Here is an 18,806-nt window from a genome sequence, read left to right as displayed (position 1 = left end):
CCTCATTTTATGTGTTTTGTCGAAATATGGTGGAAATTATTTTTTCTACTCCCGTCTGTAAGATACCTAATTACGCACCGATCTAATTGTTCCGCCGCTGTGCAGTACCAATAAAAGCACACGGAGGAAGGAAGGGATGGTCAATAAAAACCCTGATTTTATAGTCACATTTTATAAATATTCGGGTGGTACTGGAAGGTCGTCAGCTTCCCTGGAAAACACGGAAATCAATTATTAAAAAACATGATGGTGAATTAATGATTGAACAAAAATATAGATAAGCTGTAGCGGCTGTGCTACTTTTTTGGAAATTTCCAATGATAACCAATGCTGTTTTATGAAACGAAAAGTGCACAGAAATGTCACAGCAATCTTGTATTATATGTAATGGCCTGGAGAGGGGTTGGAGCACATTACAGGTAATTCGAAAACAGATGCATTTTTAACAAAAAAAATTTTATCAGTAAGAAATGGAAAGTGTTTATAATTTTAATTTCTGCGTTCATAATGGACAATATGACTAAGAAGTTTATTTTAATTTGTCCATAATTCCACTCCAAGTGATTCTTTATGTCCGTTAATTTTATACTAAATTCAATTGGTAATATAACTTTGTTAATATTATTATTAAAATTGCTCCCTTTTTTAAATAGTAATAATCTGCTATTTAATGGTCGAAAGCATCTATTTGTTGGAAGAAATAAATAGCATTTTGCTAGTCAGCTAATACCGATCAAAACAATTTTGTCAGTAGTCCGGGAACATTTATTTAGAAAAATCTAGTGCGGTGTAGGTATTTTTAAAGTAACTACTAGGAAAAATAGTTTTTATTAATTGCATACAAACACCCTGTAAATCAGCATTGCTTACCGGAAAATTGCGGAAAAACGATTAATTTGAAACTCAGTTTCTTGTCGCGAAATTGATGAAAACTTACTGTTTGGGTAATGCAATTTGGGCGGAGGTACCGGAGAAAAGCGTCACGAAGAAAACGAAGAAAAGAAGAAACAGCTTGCTAACATTCATGGTTGTCGTTTTGTTGTTGTTGTTTGGTTGGTTGTTGTTATTGTTGTTGTTGTTTGTTCGGTTTTATGAGTCTCCCAATTTGCTGTCATTAGCAGTTACTGCTCGCAATTACTGATGCAACGATAAGCCGTTTCTATTTGGAGCCGATAGTGGAATATTATTCGTTCAAATTTGCTATATTTGTGCAGGGGCGATAAGTTATAACTACCTGAAAGTAAAAACGGTTATATCAAGTTTATATCATTTTATAAGTCCCCAATCGTCTAATTTTTGATATACAGGCCACAGAAATTATTATATGTTAAATTGATTCTCATTAAAACTGCTTTAGATGGCAAACATTATTTCGGCGGGTAAGCACGGCACTGAAAACTTTTATCGAAAACAATGGTACGCCACTGATTTGTTATAAAATAAATTATATTTTTAATAACCTTTTTAAAATATTTTCAACACGTTAATACACTTTTTTTTAAATCATTCCTTACGGATCAGCATCTTATTGTGACATACTCTGTATCTTGAATACTGGTTAAATACTGGTTAAATACCAGGTTTAATCACACTTAAAATCAAACACTATAAATAAAAATGAAAAGATTTGTTTGCCAGTAGGTCAATTTCGAACTTAATTTTCACCAGACTGTAATAATTTTGAAACGGTAAACAGATTAAAATCATTGACCACAGAGAAGAGTAAAGAAAATATTATCGAGCAACAAGCAAGGATTTGGCTTAATTGCTACCTTGTGCAATGCCTAGAATACTTTATAACATCTTTGAGTTAACTCTTCTGTAATCTTTTGTTACTGTTAAAATCTGCTTTTGATTTCCCACAGACCTTATTAACTATTTTTGCATATCCTTTTTCAATTTTTGTATAACAAGTTCTCTATCCATACAATCAAAGGTCTTAGAGAAGTTCAAAAACATTCCAAGGTCCAATTCGCCATTTTCGAGATGCTGGAGTACTTTCTGAATGAAATCAAAGATTGTGGTAACCCCATAGCATTCTAGAGTTAAATAAGTGATTAAGACATTGTTAAGCTTTCGCAGCATAAACAGTGCTGATGACAATGATTTTCAAATAGTGTACACTTGATGAGCTTAATAAAATGTGCAAAATTATTTACATAAATGAGGAAAAGGAGCGGACCCAAAACCGATCCTTGCGGAACACCGTGAAGTTGGAGTAAAATAGACGCTCACCCTGACAAGCCGACAGAAGACAACTTTCGTTATAACAAACTATGAGTGACACAGTCGAAAGCTTTTGATACATCAAAAAAAGAGAGAGGTACATGTTGTTCACACCGCACACACCGCTTTTATAGTTGACTTTCAGGGTAAACAACTCCACTGAACATAAGCAAAAAATGAAATTTTTAGCAAATAGTCTAACAGCAACTATTTCAGTATAATTTCAAAAATCGTGCCAAAAACAGGCAATATTAAAATAGGACGGTAGTTGTCTACATCACATTTACTGCTTTTTTTGAAAAGAGGAATCACTTCAGGATACTTAAATTGATCTGGGAAAGTACTGGAGTCCAAACAAGCGTTGTATACATTTGTTAAAAGGGGTACCAAGAAGTCCGAACATTATTTAATCGGATGTACATAATATTCGATTTTTTTTTTTAAATTAAAATGACTTTTAAAATAATGAATGAAATATGAGAAAAAGTAAAACATTTACCCAAAAATTTTTATTGTTGATAGGAGATCTCTTTTTATACGAGGTGAGTCGGTAAACCAATTTACCGGTTGCTTCCAATGGTCAAAAAAGCAAATGTATTAGGATAGTCGTGCTAAAAACGCTTTCGTTATTTCTTCAAAGTCTTTCATTATCGAAATTGAGCGTATTCGTTACTGCATTTTTTTTAAATACCTGCTTCCGTTTGTAGATAGGTAAAAATGTAATTGTCATTTTTTAAATGCAATTCAAAAAGTAATGGAAACCCGGGAGCTATTAAGGTGGCAATTATTTTTTATCGCCCAGGGGCGATACAAATTTCGGCAAAATCTCAGCCGAGATTCTTAATTTAACTGCCGTCATAAATACTCGTAATACGAGGATTTTAATTTGACTTCGGGTGGATTCGTGGTTTTATCTCCGGCCCCTCTAAGAGCCAAGCGAAGTAAAACGTGAGTTTGATTGTCTAATTTTTCGGGACGGTTACCAAACTACTAGTGTTAAATGGCTGCCAATCAATAGAAACCCGAACCATCAAACTCGCGCCGCAGTAGCGTCTAAGAAAATTCGATAGTCTTGTAGGAAGCCGAGGTGATTACTACCCAGCTAACCCGCCATTTAACAACTTGTAAACAAGGAAATTAGTTCAAAATCGATACTCAATACCGCCAAGTTCGCGAAGATTTATGGTTCAATCTTACATTTTAGACCGCCCCAGAGCGATTTTTTATTTTGTGAATATTAATAAATAACATCACACTGTTGCAGATTGCCTAGCTTCCGATGATATAGTTAAGTGGCTACTTCTTAATCGCGTTTCTAAAGAAGCCACTCTATTTGATAGGCATAAAAATGTGGGTATAAGCTCCAACTTGTGAGTGTCTAGTGGTAAAATAATGATAGTAAATCACGTAACAAAAATTCGAATTCGTAAAATTTTCCCAGTTATAGCTTGTCAAAATTCATATTTTTAAATTTTAATTAAATTTTAATTAATTCCCAAAGCTGGTATTTTGCACACAGTCCTACAACACTAATTACAATGCATTCTCAAAATGCCCCCCGTTCATGTCTAAACATTTTCTTATACATTTGAAAAATTTTATTTTCCCTGTATTTTATTTATTTAGACTGATATTGCAAAATAGAACAGAACTATTGTTGTGATACGCGGATACCACCGAAATTATTTTTAAATCTAAATTTATTTTAGTAGCGGCATTTAAAGCTTCACTAGCAACAAAAGGTAAATATAACTAAGTATCATCGGCGTATTGATGGGATTTACAAAATTTAAGGAAAGTAGAGAAGTCAGAATGGGTCCCGGAATACTCCCCTGGGGAACACCCTTCTCCAAAGCAATGGTATCTGAATGATATATCCTATAACTACCCTTTGGTATCTCTGACCAAGAAAATTAAAAAGAAAATGAGTTTTATTTAGAATCCGCTGCTCTCAATCAATCATCAGTAACATGAAGCAATGCAGAAGTAGCGCTGTGAAGAGGCCTAAACCCAGATTGAGTGTCTGGGAGGATTTTGACGAAGTTGTTTAGCTGCAATTTTTTCAATAATTTTTGAGATGATTGGCAACAAACTGAATGGTCTAAAATTGTTAATGCCACTTGTACACTCTTTCTCTGGAACGGGTATAACTTCAGTTCGCTTCCAAGAGCTCACACAGGAGTTCACAAAATTTCGATAACTACGAGCGGAACTATATTTTCCATTTTAGGAAAGTTGTATTTCTTTTAGACGATCTTTGTACATTTTTTTAAAATGCATTTAAATGTAAATAACCTGCAAATTAAAGGTCGGGAACGAGCAGGAAAGCGAACTGTTACAAAACGAACGAAAATTTCAAACGGCGAGAAATTTAATTGCGACTCATAAAATACCGAATTTCTATAAACACATTCCGCAGATAAAATCGCGTTAGACTCGACGGTCGGTACCTCCCGTAAACAGCGACCGCCTAGGTACACTTTCATTTAACCGCGTCGCCCACTACACGACCATTATTATTATTATTTCGAACCATTTCCATTTCATTTCTGTGTTTTCACTCTCCGCGAACGCGTCGACGCCGTCCTCCGGGTACAAACGGAATTGTCGCGTGGCGATGGACGCTTGACAGAGTCAGCGATGAGCAACCCGACCAGTCTGGTACTGCTTTACATCGTGCTTTACGTCCAATCGGTGGTGGCCCATCAGTCAGGTAAAAAAATCCCTAGTGGCTGCTCCGAGGCGTCTGAGTTGTCTCTTTTGTACCGCAGAATGTGGCAGGAGTTTCCGCAGGTCCAGGCAACCCCGGTACGGGAGCGTCGGCAGAATAGTCCACGGCAAGCAGAGCGTCAGAGGCGCCTGGCCTTGGCAGGTAGGACCCATATTGCCCGCTACCTAATAATCCAGTCAAAATAGTCAAGTCAAAACTTAGGCAAAATTTGCATAGAGCTGAAAATTGGCAGAGACGTTGACTATACCGTCAACACGTATGAAAATGAGGCTTTTTCCATTTTTTTCGAAAACGGTAAGTTGTAGATTATACAATTCTCTATAAAAATTGTTCAGGCACTTTTTCGTTACGAGTCACCATTTATGAGATATCGCGGTTTCAATAAATAAAAGATTCATATCTTACGTAATGTATGAGACAACAGCGGTTCTGTATCGTCCACCGCATATTTTGCCATCAGAAACTGGCACATTTATTCAGTATCTTGCAAATAATTCTGATATAAATGTACCTACTTACTATAATTAATTATTACTCCAAAAAGTTCAGTTACAACATAAGAATCTTTTTTATGAACAAATACACTTTCTTCAGCCCAACATTTCGCAGAAAAAGCTCGTGTGCCCATACAAGTCTATCAAACAGATGGTGTAGTAGGGCATAGCAAAATATCTGTGCAGAATTTTGATTGTGAAAATGATACAACAATATATTTACTTCGAAAAGTAGATATTTTATGGTTATATGGAAAATGGAGCATAGGTAGAGTAGTCCACGGCAAGCAGGGAGTCAGAGGCGCCTGGCCTTACCAGGTAGGACCCATATTGGGCAAAATAGTCAAGGCAAAGTTCTCATAAAGCTGAAAATTAGAAGAGACATTAGATATACCAATGAGGTAATGTAGTTGGCCCATTTTTTTAACGTCTTTTCCCAAGTAGGTATGCTCCGCGTTCTACTGTAATGAAGAAAATAATTTTCAAAGTGGAATGGGTTGTTTTCTTCTAAATGTTGTTACAATAGATAATTGTCTTCTTCTACATCTTCATTTTCTCGTTCTTGCAGGATCTCTGTTCGCTGTTCTAAGAAAAGGGATGCATCAATTGTCTCTTCATTAGAATCATAATTTCTTCTGCTGTACTTGGTTCAATATTAGAGCAAGTCTGGGCATGATAATAATAATGATAATCCCACTTTTTGACAGCCACAATTGTTACTACAACCCGCCTTGCAGTTACAGAAAATAGTATTGAATAGTTTTACTGGAGCAGGTGAGAGTAGAGTTTGAATTGGCTGCAAATTATTATCTGTTGACTTCCAGCCGCATTCTTCTGGGTTCAGCTCATTGTCTAGCCACAATACAAATGCCGACAAGCAGAAGCAGATGTTGGAGGTGGACAAGACACCTGTATTTTATTGTCCCACGCGGATTTTACAAACTTCAAATATCTATATCTATTATATTATGCAATCATTGCGCATTTTTTCCAATGAATTAGGTGCATAATTTATGTCAAAATATATAATTTCGTGAAAATCTGAACTTTTAGTTCTTATTTATTTTGTCAAATATACTGTTGTATCATTTTCACAATCAAACTTGTGCACAGATATTCTGCTATATGCTACTGCACCATCTGTTTGATAAACTTGAATAGGCACACGAGATTTTTCTGCAAAATTTTGCACTGAGGGAAGTGTATTTGTTCGTAAAAAAGGTTCTTCTGCTGTAACTAAACTTTTTGGAGTAATAATTTTATGATCCCCATGATGTGAATCGTATTATGACCTTCCAATGTATGTACATTTATATCAGCATTATCTGCAACATGCTGAATAAATGTGCCCGTTTCTGGTGGTAAAATATGTGGTGGACCATACATTATGTAAAATATGAATTTTCGAATAGTTGAATCCGCGATATCTCACGAATGGTGAGTCGTAAGAAAAAAAGTGCCTGAACAATTTTTGTAGAGAATTGTATGACCTACAAATTTCCACTATAAAACTTACCGTTTCAAGCTTCAATTTTGTACGTTTGACCTTGAATAATTTTTTTTGCACAAGTCGAATCGAAAGAGATTTTTGACATTTCATATATAATGTACAGTTAAAGCCAGGTATTCAGATATTGGTCAGTTTACAGTTTAAACAAATTATTTTGCTCTCCAGGGTGGGATGTTCTGTGTTGTGAAACTAATGTTTCATCTTTTATCTTACTAATGATCACTCTTAATTTCGTAATTAATGTACAATCTCTGAAAAACTACAATTTTAATGTAATAACGTTTAAATTACCAGAGTTGGGGGTTATGTTGTTAGAGTTATTTTTGACAGATTTTTAAATATCGCGCATTTTATCTAATATTGAATGTGATGAAGTCAACTATTGTGTCAAAAATCAAATTAGCCATGAAAACTGTATTAGTTGCTTTTCTTTAATATAGCAAAAGAGTTTATTTGTTGTATGATTTTCTGTTGTGTAATATTGGTAATTGATAGGATATTTCCTGTTAAATATGTTATTTTTTTCACAAAAGATGTTTGAAATGACCTAAGCGTGGTCACAAAAACATTTGTGTAGGTGTTCGATACACCTTCTAAGAAGTTCTGATTGCCCATTTAGGGCTTCAACTTCTCGTATTCTGTTTTGCATTTAAATTAATCTTACATTTAGGGATCCCTCATAAAACTTTGTCAAGATGTGGACTGTTAGGAAGCCAAAATATTACGCCCTTTTTTCCTATTCAGACATTGAATTTATTTGTTCCTATACTATATTTAGAATCACGGCCTAATATTATTCTACCCTAAAACGAAGGAAATCGAAATATCCATGGCGTGTTATGCTTCCTTGGAAAAAACAGGTCCCAGAAGTCTAGAAGAAATAATTCCGCACCAAGCTCCTATAAATTGGCGACCAGATTTTTGAAATGCCACGTCTCTGTTTGTCTTCATCATTCATAAATCTAGAAATAGTTTGAAACTTAGTTTCTACAAGTCAAATTAGTACAGTCTAGTATACAGTCTAAAATGTCCTACTACGCCAGTTTCCATGACTTTGGAATAAAATGTGCGATATTTCAAAATTTGCCAAAAAAGTGGCGGGAACAAAGGCAATCGATTGATACATTCAAATACCGGGTGCTCAATTTAAATGAAATCTCGACCTGTCTAAACTAAAACCGAGCAGAGAACTATATTTCATGCTTTTAAATATCTTTTTTCATGTGGCCTTTGTCGAGAAACAACTGTTGTTTAATTTGGATTTTTCAAAAAGAATTAATATTTTCTTGGTCTATTCCCGCATATATCCAATATGTTTGATTATTGTGAAGCAGCCGTTTTTTCTTTAACCAAGCTGTATTCTACTTGACTTGCACTAAAACCGTAACTTAATGAAATCTTTTGCTGGTGTTGATATAAATCGTCTGTATACACCAAAGTGCCGAAGATGACTTGGATCCGTGGAAAATGAGTGCCTTCGCCCAAAGTGTTTGGATGTGTCAGAAATGAAAGTGTATGACTGAAAAATGTGTTCAGAGTGGTCGCCTGGGGCCGTAGCCGCCATCTTAAAAATAGCTGTTATTCCACGGATTTTAACAATCTTGGGTCTCGTTGCGGGTGAAATGCACCATTGTTCCCTTCAATGCTTTGTACCAATGATATATCGGCTCCATTTTATCAGTAGGATCCGGTCCATAACATGAGATATCATTGCCCGAAACACATGTTGTGTGTGTGGGGCTTTTTTTTTTCATAATCTATTTTGAATTTTGGGTTTCAACCTGTTCGAAATGACAACAGATGCAAAGGATTATTCTTCAATATTCTTTGAGATTTCAAAGGGAATTTACGCTAATTGGAGTATGTATTTTTATAAAAATACAGACAGACTCTTCTAAGTTGTAATCTTTTCAACAAGACAGCAGGTAGATCAGTTGTAACGCTAGATGCGATTTGTTCTCAGATCATGCTAAATACTAACTAAACTAACTAACCAATTTCGCATATAATCTTTTTTTGATTTTAGGGAGAAGTTAATATCAATATATGTTTCATATAGTTTCAAGAAAAAAATAATAAATAAATAAATTTATTAAAAATTTCGAAAATCTCAAAAATTTTATAAAATTGTCTAGTTTGAGAAGAATATTTTGATAAATTTTTCTCTCTTAAAATTCCTCAATAGTCAAGTATTTCCTTGAGTGGCGAAACATTTATTGGGAATTCGCAAACGCCCTAAGCATTTTTAAAATTAATTGTAAGCTAAAACAGCTCGCAAATTAAAAGGCATATGGTCCATTCACAAAGCTTTTAATTAAAAATTTAATATGCTGTAATAGGAATCGAAAATGTCCTCTTGCCGTGAGCAACAAATTGCTCATTAAGGAAGGTACATTGAAAGTGTAATTTAAATTTCTTTCTAATAATACAAACATAGTAATTATGCCATAACTATGCTATTACTTTAAAGGTTGGATGCTGAGGAACCCAGCTGCTCTAGCAGCGTAGTTACGTCCCTTTGATATCGAAAAGTTGACAAAAATGGCGGCGACCGCGACACGATATTCACCGGTACATCAGTTTTAGAAAACCATGCGTCAAAAAAAAAATGGTGCTTTCTCAAGCGTTTCGCAAAACAAATAAGATCGATCGGCCAGTTCTTGTTCTTTTCTTGCTCTTTTTTCTCACGCCAGAAATTAGCGGCTCTGCGAGCGTACAGATTGGAAAATTACGTTCAATTATAACAAATAATAGAAAAACGAACGCTTCCAGTGAAAGTGGCGCCCGCCGTAACGTTACTTGGTCGACGAGTAATAATCGTTGAAAGAAATTCTTCGTCTAATACCCAAACGCTCGTATTTTTTTTTAAACGCATTGCGCCGTGAGGAATTTTGTACAGGGTGGGCCGTTTATTATGGAAAGGTGTCTGATCTCAGAATCTGAAAATAATATCTAATAATTGTAAAGACATAAGCGGTTTGGATTCGCTGTTACTATTAAACTTTCTTATTTTAAATATAAGTCTGTATATTAAGGATTTTTTTAATTCCTCGGAACTCTTTGGACATATTTTGTGTAATCCATACCTAAGTCTTATCGTTTCTGACATATTTTGAATTTTATGTCCAATGTGACGTTGACAGGTCTAAATATATTGATTATTTATTTTATAAATATGGTGGTTGGGTTATATTGGTTTATATATACTTTAGCTAACTAACATTAACATTTTGAATGAAAAAAAATTACTTCAAATAGAAATGCTTTTATTACATGTGGCACTAAATGAATTAGTGACTGTATAAGTTTTCCTATTTAAAATATTTTTTATTTCCAAATATTAATAGTCCAATATTTTCTCCTGGTTAAAAGCTAGAAGCCTATTAATTACCCAAAAAGATAACGGCGAAGCAACGAAAAATAAAGCATTTGCTGAAATATATCCGGATCGGCAAAAAAAAAAGGCAAAATACCTGCTTGAGATACAGCTATGGTTAGCGTAAATTTGATCATATAACGCCGGCACTCAAGAATTCTCAGTGGTTAAATATGCCTGAAAGGTATTTATTTGGTGCATTTTTCTACGTTAGTATATAAAATTACTAGATACGAAAACCCTCGGTATCTCTAGGGGTAGGGGTGGTCACCGTAACCATGTTCTAGGTTCTATGTTCCCAAGCATAGTAGGCTGCGTTTCATATATATTGGGTTGTTCGGAAAGTCATTTCGTTTTTTTTGGGGAACATGAAAGACAGTTTTCGTATAATGAATAAATATTTTATTAAATTATATATTGGCCATTCTGGTCCAACACCTTTTGCCATCTTTCTGGCAGTAACATAATTCCCCTGTCATAAAAGTTTTGGTCCTTGCTGGCAAAAAACTGGTTCAGGTGGTTTTTGACGTCTTCATTTGAGGTAAAGGTTTTGCCATCCAAAAAATTTTGCAGGGACCGGAACAAATAGTAGTCGGAAGGCGCCAGATCTGGAGAATATGGTGGATGTTGCAGTACGTCCCATTCAAACTGTAAACGTTTTTGGCGAGTGATCAAACTTGTGTGAGGTCTCGCATTATCCTGGTGGAACACTACACCCTTCCTGTTGATTAATTCGGGCCTCTTCTCTTTAAGTGAATCATTCAATTTGTCCAGTTGATGACAAAAGACTTCTGAATTAATCGTTGTATTGTCCGGCAAAAGCTCAAAAAAAAGATTCCTTTGACATCCCACCAAACGCAGAGCATCACCTTTTTTTGGTGAATGTTGGCTTTTGACACGCTTTGAGCCGGTTCATCTTTTTTGCTGTATACAACCTATTTTTCGTCCCCAGAAATAATCCGCTTCAAAAATTGATCATTTTCTTGACGTTTGAGGAGCGAATCACACACATCAACGCGACGACACAAATTTCGCTCCGTAAGGACATGGGGCACCCACACATCGAGCTTGGAGGTTAAGCCCATGCCTTTCAAATTGCCATAAACAGTCGAATTCGACAAATTTAATCTCTCACCGATCTCTCGTGTGGTTATTCGCCGATTTGCATCAACTAATGCCTTTATCGCATCTTTGTCAGCTTCGACCGGCCTTCCAGACCGTGGTGCATCTTCGACATCAAAATTGCCGGATCGAAATTTTGCAAACCAGTTCTGGCACTGGCGTACTGTTAACACGCCTTCTCCATATACATCCGTCAATTTTTTTCTCGCTTGGACAGCATTTTTACCTTTTCTGAAGTAAAAAAGTAAAATATGACGAAAATGCTGCTTATTGCTCTCCATATTTAAAAGCGCACCAACCAAAAACTACTGCGTAGAATTAATAGAACTTTTTCACACACAAGCCTTGCAATATCAGCTCTCAAGACATATAATGGTTAAGTGTGAAGTTGGTTTCGAAAAAACGTAATTAAGTCCTCTGACGGGAAAAAACGAAATGACTTTCCGAACAACCTTATAACAACGATATTAAAACTAAATTAAAAGAGCCGGTGAGATTTTTTTTCTTGTTGTTTTTCTTTTAATCTTTTTTCAATTTTTTCCTTGCTTTTTTCCAGTATCTATTTGTTTCTTTATTTTATTAAAGGATAAAACATTTGTCATAGTGTAAACTTAAGAGGACTTAAGGGCTGATTTTATATTTGCTATTTATTTTATTTATTCTGAACATTCATCACATTGTATCGGTGGTAACGTGGAGTAGTACTGCTAGATCTCGCGACTCGTGTAACTATGTTTTGGTATTATAATAAAGGCTATTTGTTATTATTACATTTATTATAAACACTGGTATAATGGTAAAATTTTATATTAAAAAAATGTCATTTTCATCTTGTATGATATAACTAATAAGCTGTCTTTTTAATTTGTTTAATTTCCTATTAGTATTTTCTCCATTATTTAGTTTTTTTTTTCAGAAAAACGTTTCGTATACTTGAATATCTTTTTTTTTGTATTAAAATAGTCGTTACAATAAAAAATGACTACTAAGTTAGGTGGCATAGACCTGTCAAATATTAAGTTCCAAATTTAGAGTAAACCTAAGTAGTGACTTTCCTGTGGTGATTTTTGACGATATTTTCATTGGAAAAAAATTATTTGTTTTTAAAATTTCATCACAGACTAATAAAATAGATAGAGAAATCAGGATTTTTTTCTTTTGGCCAGTTTACAAATATTGGTAAACACAATTCAATATTCCTAAAATATGCCGACACAATAAAAATTTGACGCAAAACAGATCTTAACGTGGAAAAACACAGATTCTGTGGGCAGCGAACGCGGATAGACCTGTCTCGTGTAATGCCACCCAGAGAATGAAGGTATAGGTTATTCTTCTTCTTCTAATTCTTGTTTCTATGGGCTCGTTTCTCTAACGAGACCTGTATTAAAATTCTAGGGTATTGGTGAGTTTTGGTATGTCTAAAAATTCAGAAGAATTCAAGAATTGTTTAATATACTATTTAAAATAAGTGGTTGTCCACAAATATACAAACAACCAGTATATAAAATAACATAATAACTTATAAGTATAACAATGAATCTAAACTGGTTGATATTTTATTGTGCAGGTTTCACTTCAACTGTTACATCCTCAGTTCGGATTCTTGGGCCATTGGTGCGGAGGCGTGATGATTTCGCAAGAATGGCTTCTTACCGCAGCGCACTGCATTAGTAAGTAAGTACTTACCACTCCATGTATCACCTAATTTTCCCAGCTCAGCGAACGAAACGCTGAATTTCAATCAGAAACGTACTAATTATTACCTAATAGTTGTAAGTACTGATAAATTACTAATTTCCAATTGAATGATGATGATATTTTCGTGGACAAGCTTTGTTCATATGGTATTAGAGGTAACGCCTTAAATTGGTTAAGGTCTTTTCTTGGGGGGTCGTACGCAGTTGGTCAAATTGAGAGATACCTTAGGATTTGAATACGTCTCTGATTCCAGGTCAGTGAATTGTGGTGTACCTCAAGGAAGTTTACTCGGTCCTTTATTGTTTATAGTGTTTATAAATGATGTGTTTTCATCTTTCCCCCATACTGACTTTTCCCTTCTTGCGGATGATGCAGTTTCTACCCTTTGTGCAGCATCGTCCGAGCAACTTAGCATTGCAACCAAGACAACGGTTGAGCAAATGAAACATTATGCAGAAATTAACAAATTGAAATTGAATAAAAGTAAAACTGAGATGATCGCCTTTTCAACACGGGATTTAAATAACAGTTTATTAGTACGCTTTAATGAAAGCACAATTCAACAGAAAAGTGTTCGGAGTTTATGTAGACTCGAGACTCTCCTGCTTCGAACAGGTGGACCACATTCTCAGAAAACTTTCTGTTTCTGCGTTGTCATATGGAGGCTCCGCCATCAGGTTTCTTTCGCCTTGTTAAAAATGTACTATTTTTCGTATGTCTATTCGTGTCTCAACAACGCCACGTGCGGAGCAAGTCTTTAGGATGCAGAAACGCATTTTACGGACTTTACTGTTTAAGCCCTGGAATTTTTCATGTCGGAACCTATTTCCACAACACTCTTTATTGACACTTCCTAGTATGTACATACTAAATTGTGCCACGTATGTAAAAAGTAACTCTAATCTTTATATGCCCTCAAGAAACTCAGATATTCAGTACAGTTTAAGGCCGAATCTTAACACAAAAATACCTACACATCGACTGTCTCTTACAGCAAATAGTCCCTTTGTTTTGACTGTAAAAATTTGTAATAAATTGCCTATCGAACTGAAGGAGATAACTAGTCAAACAAATTGCTAGGCCTCGCTTTGACAAATAACAAACTTAATTAAAATTGGCTAATTAGGCAAATGGATAATTCTTAATTATATAATTATGTATTAATTAATAATTATATACTTAATTAGTTGATTAATTAGTAATTAAAATTAGCAATCCACTCTATCCGCACTTACGTCGCACGTCTCTTTTGTCAAAACGGCGCGAATGTTTTTCTTTGATTTTGCCCGGAAAAGTCGCCGGGAATGCATATTGCGCGATCGCCATCGTTAATTCGTCAAATCGCTTATCATAATGTTTGGTTTCGCCCGATTGTTCTGATTAAAATTCGTCCGAATCAAATTGGAGCCCGTGGTGCTCCATAGATGTCATGTTATTATTGCGCGAAAAGCGGATTGGACCCAATACCGTGCAGATCACTCATTTACTCTTAATTATAATTTCTAAAAATGTTTGGGCTTATTTGTTTTCAAAACCGATTCGTGGAATTTTAAAAAATCGAATTACAGAAGAATTGCACAGAATTCCAACTTTAAGGCAGCGAAAAACATCGACCAATGAATCCTGAACTTGCAAAATTATATTCTTCAATTCAATCACATAAACAGGATTTGCCAATTACGCCTGTAGTTTCTTTTGTAACAACACCATGAGTTAAACTCTCGACAGGATTAATAAAAATGTTAGAATATGATATTAAATATCATATTAACGTCGAAAATCGATTCTCCTATAATTCCACCAATTGACGTAATAAACATAACAGCCAATATTTTCACTCAGAGACAAGTCAACCCTATCATAAAAAAAGACTTGTAAGATAGTTTAATGGTTTGTTTAAATCAAGATTATTTTGAATTTAATTAATATTCAATGACAATTTAGAAAATATCATACAGAGACATCCTCTGAGTATATAAAAGATTTCTCTCTACATAGATAATTTTTTTGCTTGCTTCGCTGGAACGGAAAGACAACTGCAGCCCTCTTTGAAACATATTATCTCTATACATAACCATATGAAATTTACCATAGAGACGGAACCAGATTCTCTCTGGACTTTCCATAATTAAATTACAGAACAAATTAGGGTTTTCCATTTAAACTCTCACACACGGCCACACTAATATACACTTTATAGAGAAAATTTTGAAAAAGATTATAAAACAAATAGTTTTTAGCAATAGTTACGATTCGTCCTTGATAGATAGATTATAACTAAAATACAGTTTCAAATAACCATAAAACCTTAATTAATGTTGTTGCGAGAATTTAAGTTCAGTAAAGGGGAGGTATTTAAATCTAATTGATCATTTTGTTAATCTCCATGGCTTTCCATAAATTTAATTTTCTACTTTTTGTGGCTGCGTGTAATATATCAAAATTGTCGTCAAAAATGTGTTTATCTGTGTTTAAGTGTGTGGCATAGTTAGAATCTAGACTATTGTTTTTAAACGCTCTTATATGTTCGTTAATGCGTTTCTTGAAGGATCTACCTGTTTGTCCAATATAAATTTTAGGACAAAATCCACATTGCAACCTGTAGACACCTGATTTTTGGGATTTTGGACATTTCGATTTATTGTTTTTTAAATATTTTCCTTTTGTGTTGTTAGTTCTGAAAGCTATTTTTAAACCACATTTTGACAAATGTTTTGAAACTTTTTCTCCTATGTATGTTATTGTTTTAAATTGTTCGTGTTCTGTATTTGGTTTCGGATAAGTAGAGTTTACTGTTGTCTGTATTTGTTTTTTATTTATAATTTTATCTATAATGGACGGATTGTAGCCGTTGTTCAGTGCTATTTGTTTAATGATATTAAGTTCTTTGTTGTAATTTTCTGTTGAGAGTGGCGTATTAAGAAGTCTGTGTATAAAAGAGTGAAATGCAGCCATTTTGTGTGTGTAAGGGTGATTTTAGCTGTTATGTATGACTGTGTCCGTGTGTGAAGGTTTATGATATATTGAAAAATCTAATTTGTGTTGCACTTTTGTAATAGTTAAGTCTAAAAAATTAATAGAGTTATCCTGTTCAATCTCGATAGTGAGTATTATACGATTATGTATTGAGTTAATGTAATTTAAAAAAGAATTCAATTGTCTGTCTGTTCCAATAAAGCAAGCAAAGACATCGTCCACATATCTATACCACCATAGAAAACTTTTACTTAAAGGATGTTCTAGTATGATATTTTTCAAATTATCCATAGAAATCTCGGCTAACAAAGGACTAAGTGGATTTCCCATAATCAAACCTTCTATAGAGATATAAATCTGTCCATTAAATTCAAAATAATTTTGGTCTAAAGATGCTATTAAGCAATCTAATAAATCTTGTTTCACCAATGGGTTAACCTGTTTCCGAGTTAGGGTAAAATCTACAAAATCTATCACATCCATAGGTAGAATACTGGGAAATAAGTTTTGTACATCAAAAGACAATAGAGTTGCGTTAGAAGGGATTTTGATATCTTTAATTTTGTTGATTAATTCAAAAGAATTTTTTATTGCAAATGTTGGTTTAAAATCTGTGTGTAACTTTAAAATAATTACTAATTTTGTAGAGAGTTTAAATTATCCATAAAAATCTCGGCTAACGAAGGACTAAGTGGGTTTCCCATAATCAAACCTTCTTTAGAGATATAAATCTGTCCATTAAATTCAAAATAATTTTGGTCTAAATATACTATTAAGCAATCTAATAAATCTTGTTTCACCAATGGGTTAACCTGTGGCGTTAGAAGGGATTTATTTTGTTGATTAATTCAAAAGAATTATTTATTGTAAATTTTGGCTTAAAATCTGTGTGGAACTTTAAAATATTTACTAATTTTGTAGAGAGTTTAACTGCTGGAGCTGTTACATAAGACACGACTGATCTAATGGGCAAAGCTTGTTTATGTAATTTAACTAAAGAATATAATTTAGGCGGTTGTAGATTCATGATTGTTAAAAAATATTTGTCTTTGTCACTAAATAGTGTGAAGTTAGTAACTACATCCTTGATTTGTCTTTGATATAACTCAGTAGGATCGTGTTTGATACAAAGGAAAAGTTCTGATTTAAGAAAATTGTTGGTTTTTGAAATATATTCTGGGAGATCGATAGCTATGACTGTCTTCCCTTTATCTGCACGTGTAAATATTATGTTATTTTCAGAAGCTTTGTTTTCGATAGTTTTAACTAGTGACATTTGAGAAATTTCTTTGTGTTTGTTGTTATCTATTCATTGAGAGTTTATTATATTCGCTAATACATGTTTTTTTAAATTAGAATCGTTAGTATCCTTAATTGCTAATTCACAATCTATCTCTATTAATGTGCGAGTGTTGTAAGTTAAAGTTGAAACCTTTTTCCAGAAATTCAACTTCATTTTTAGAAAATGTTGTGTCTGTTAAGTTTATGAACCTATTGTAAAATTGATGGTCAATATACTTTGTAATAACTGGCGTGCTTTCAGCTATTTTTGAATTAGAAATTAATTCGTCTAACTTTAGTTTTTGTCTAATAAATTTTTATGGACGATAGATGAAATGTCTGTTCGAACTTTATAATCAAATGTGTCAAATTCTATGGGATTAAGTCTATGAGACAATTCAGAATGTATTACCTTTACATAAATGCTGTTTGAATCCCGTTTTCTATACTCGTGTATTCGTTCTTCCTTCATCCATTTCGTCTGGCCTTGGATCTGGGCTTTCTTTGCAACGGGACTTCTGTTGTTGGTTTTCAATTTTATGTATTTGGTAAAAACCTTATTTTGCAGACATTTGTTAAAAAACTCTGAACTCTATCTCATATTAAACACGGAACCCAAAAATTATAAAATTATAAATCTAGCAAGAAAATTTCGAAACATCTATCTAAATATGGTCTTAAGATTGCTATTAAAACTGAAAACACCATAGAAATTTTTTTAAAAAACAATAAAACTAATTCACAAAAAACTCAAAAATCCGGAGTCTACAAGTATAACAACAGGGAGAACATTTAAGATGCGCGTTAACGAATTTAACATTTGTTGTTCTATTTTGATTACGTTAAATGGATTTTTATCAATTGAAAACCACGTCACAGGAATTCTACAGAATTCCAAGAAATTTTCAAGGATTTCCGCGAAAAATTCCAGGGAATTATAATTATAAATGTCCAAATAGCGCATTGCTTCACCTTCTAGTGTATAGGGGCAATTTAATTTACTGTGAGCCACCCGATATTTCAGTGTATGACACATGGGTTTATAAAATTACAGCGACATATTCAATTTGCCGCTGGCGGCGCTGTGGACCGCGGTTCTGGGCGATTGGGACAGAGAAGTCGAGGAAAATTCCGAGGAAAGGATCCAGATCGAGAAGATAATTTTACACGAGAGGTTCCACAACTTTCAACACGATATTGGTAAGTCGCTTCACCAGGAAGCTTTATACCACTTCGCATCTACTTGTACCACGGTACCAGATTGTTTCTTGCTTGCATACTTAAGCAGCTTTCAACCATTCTTTAACATAACATTTGGTTTTTTCCTCTGTTTTATAATTGATAAGTCGTATAAAACCAGGTACGAGTGTTTCGATCATTTTATTGCTT

General features: G+C 34.1%; 1 protein-coding gene across 2 annotated transcripts in view; it reads left to right on the top strand.

Annotated features, from left to right (window-relative positions):
- The first annotated feature begins 4,792 nt into the window (after positions 1-4,792).
- Positions 4,793-18,806, top strand: part of LOC132702129 (trypsin-1) — a 21,089-nt gene continuing 7,075 nt past the window's right edge. For both annotated transcript variants that reach the window (XM_060670574.1, XM_060670575.1), the window contains exons 1-4: positions 4,793-4,939; positions 4,998-5,098; positions 13,030-13,136; positions 18,472-18,617. In XM_060670574.1, the coding sequence (XP_060526557.1) occupies positions 4,867-4,939; positions 4,998-5,098; positions 13,030-13,136; positions 18,472-18,617 (427 nt within the window). In that variant the 5' untranslated portion in view covers positions 4,793-4,866. The remainder of the gene's footprint in view (positions 4,940-4,997; positions 5,099-13,029; positions 13,137-18,471; positions 18,618-18,806) is intronic.

The sequence above is a fragment of the Cylas formicarius genome, unplaced genomic scaffold (assembly GCF_029955315.1).
Source record: "Cylas formicarius isolate icCylForm1 unplaced genomic scaffold, icCylForm1.1 PGA_scaffold_5__7_contigs__length_24384050, whole genome shotgun sequence".
Classification (NCBI taxonomy): domain Eukaryota; kingdom Metazoa; phylum Arthropoda; class Insecta; order Coleoptera; family Brentidae; genus Cylas; species Cylas formicarius.
Note: the sequence above shows the minus strand (reverse complement) of the source record. Positions and strands in the feature narration are given on the sequence as shown.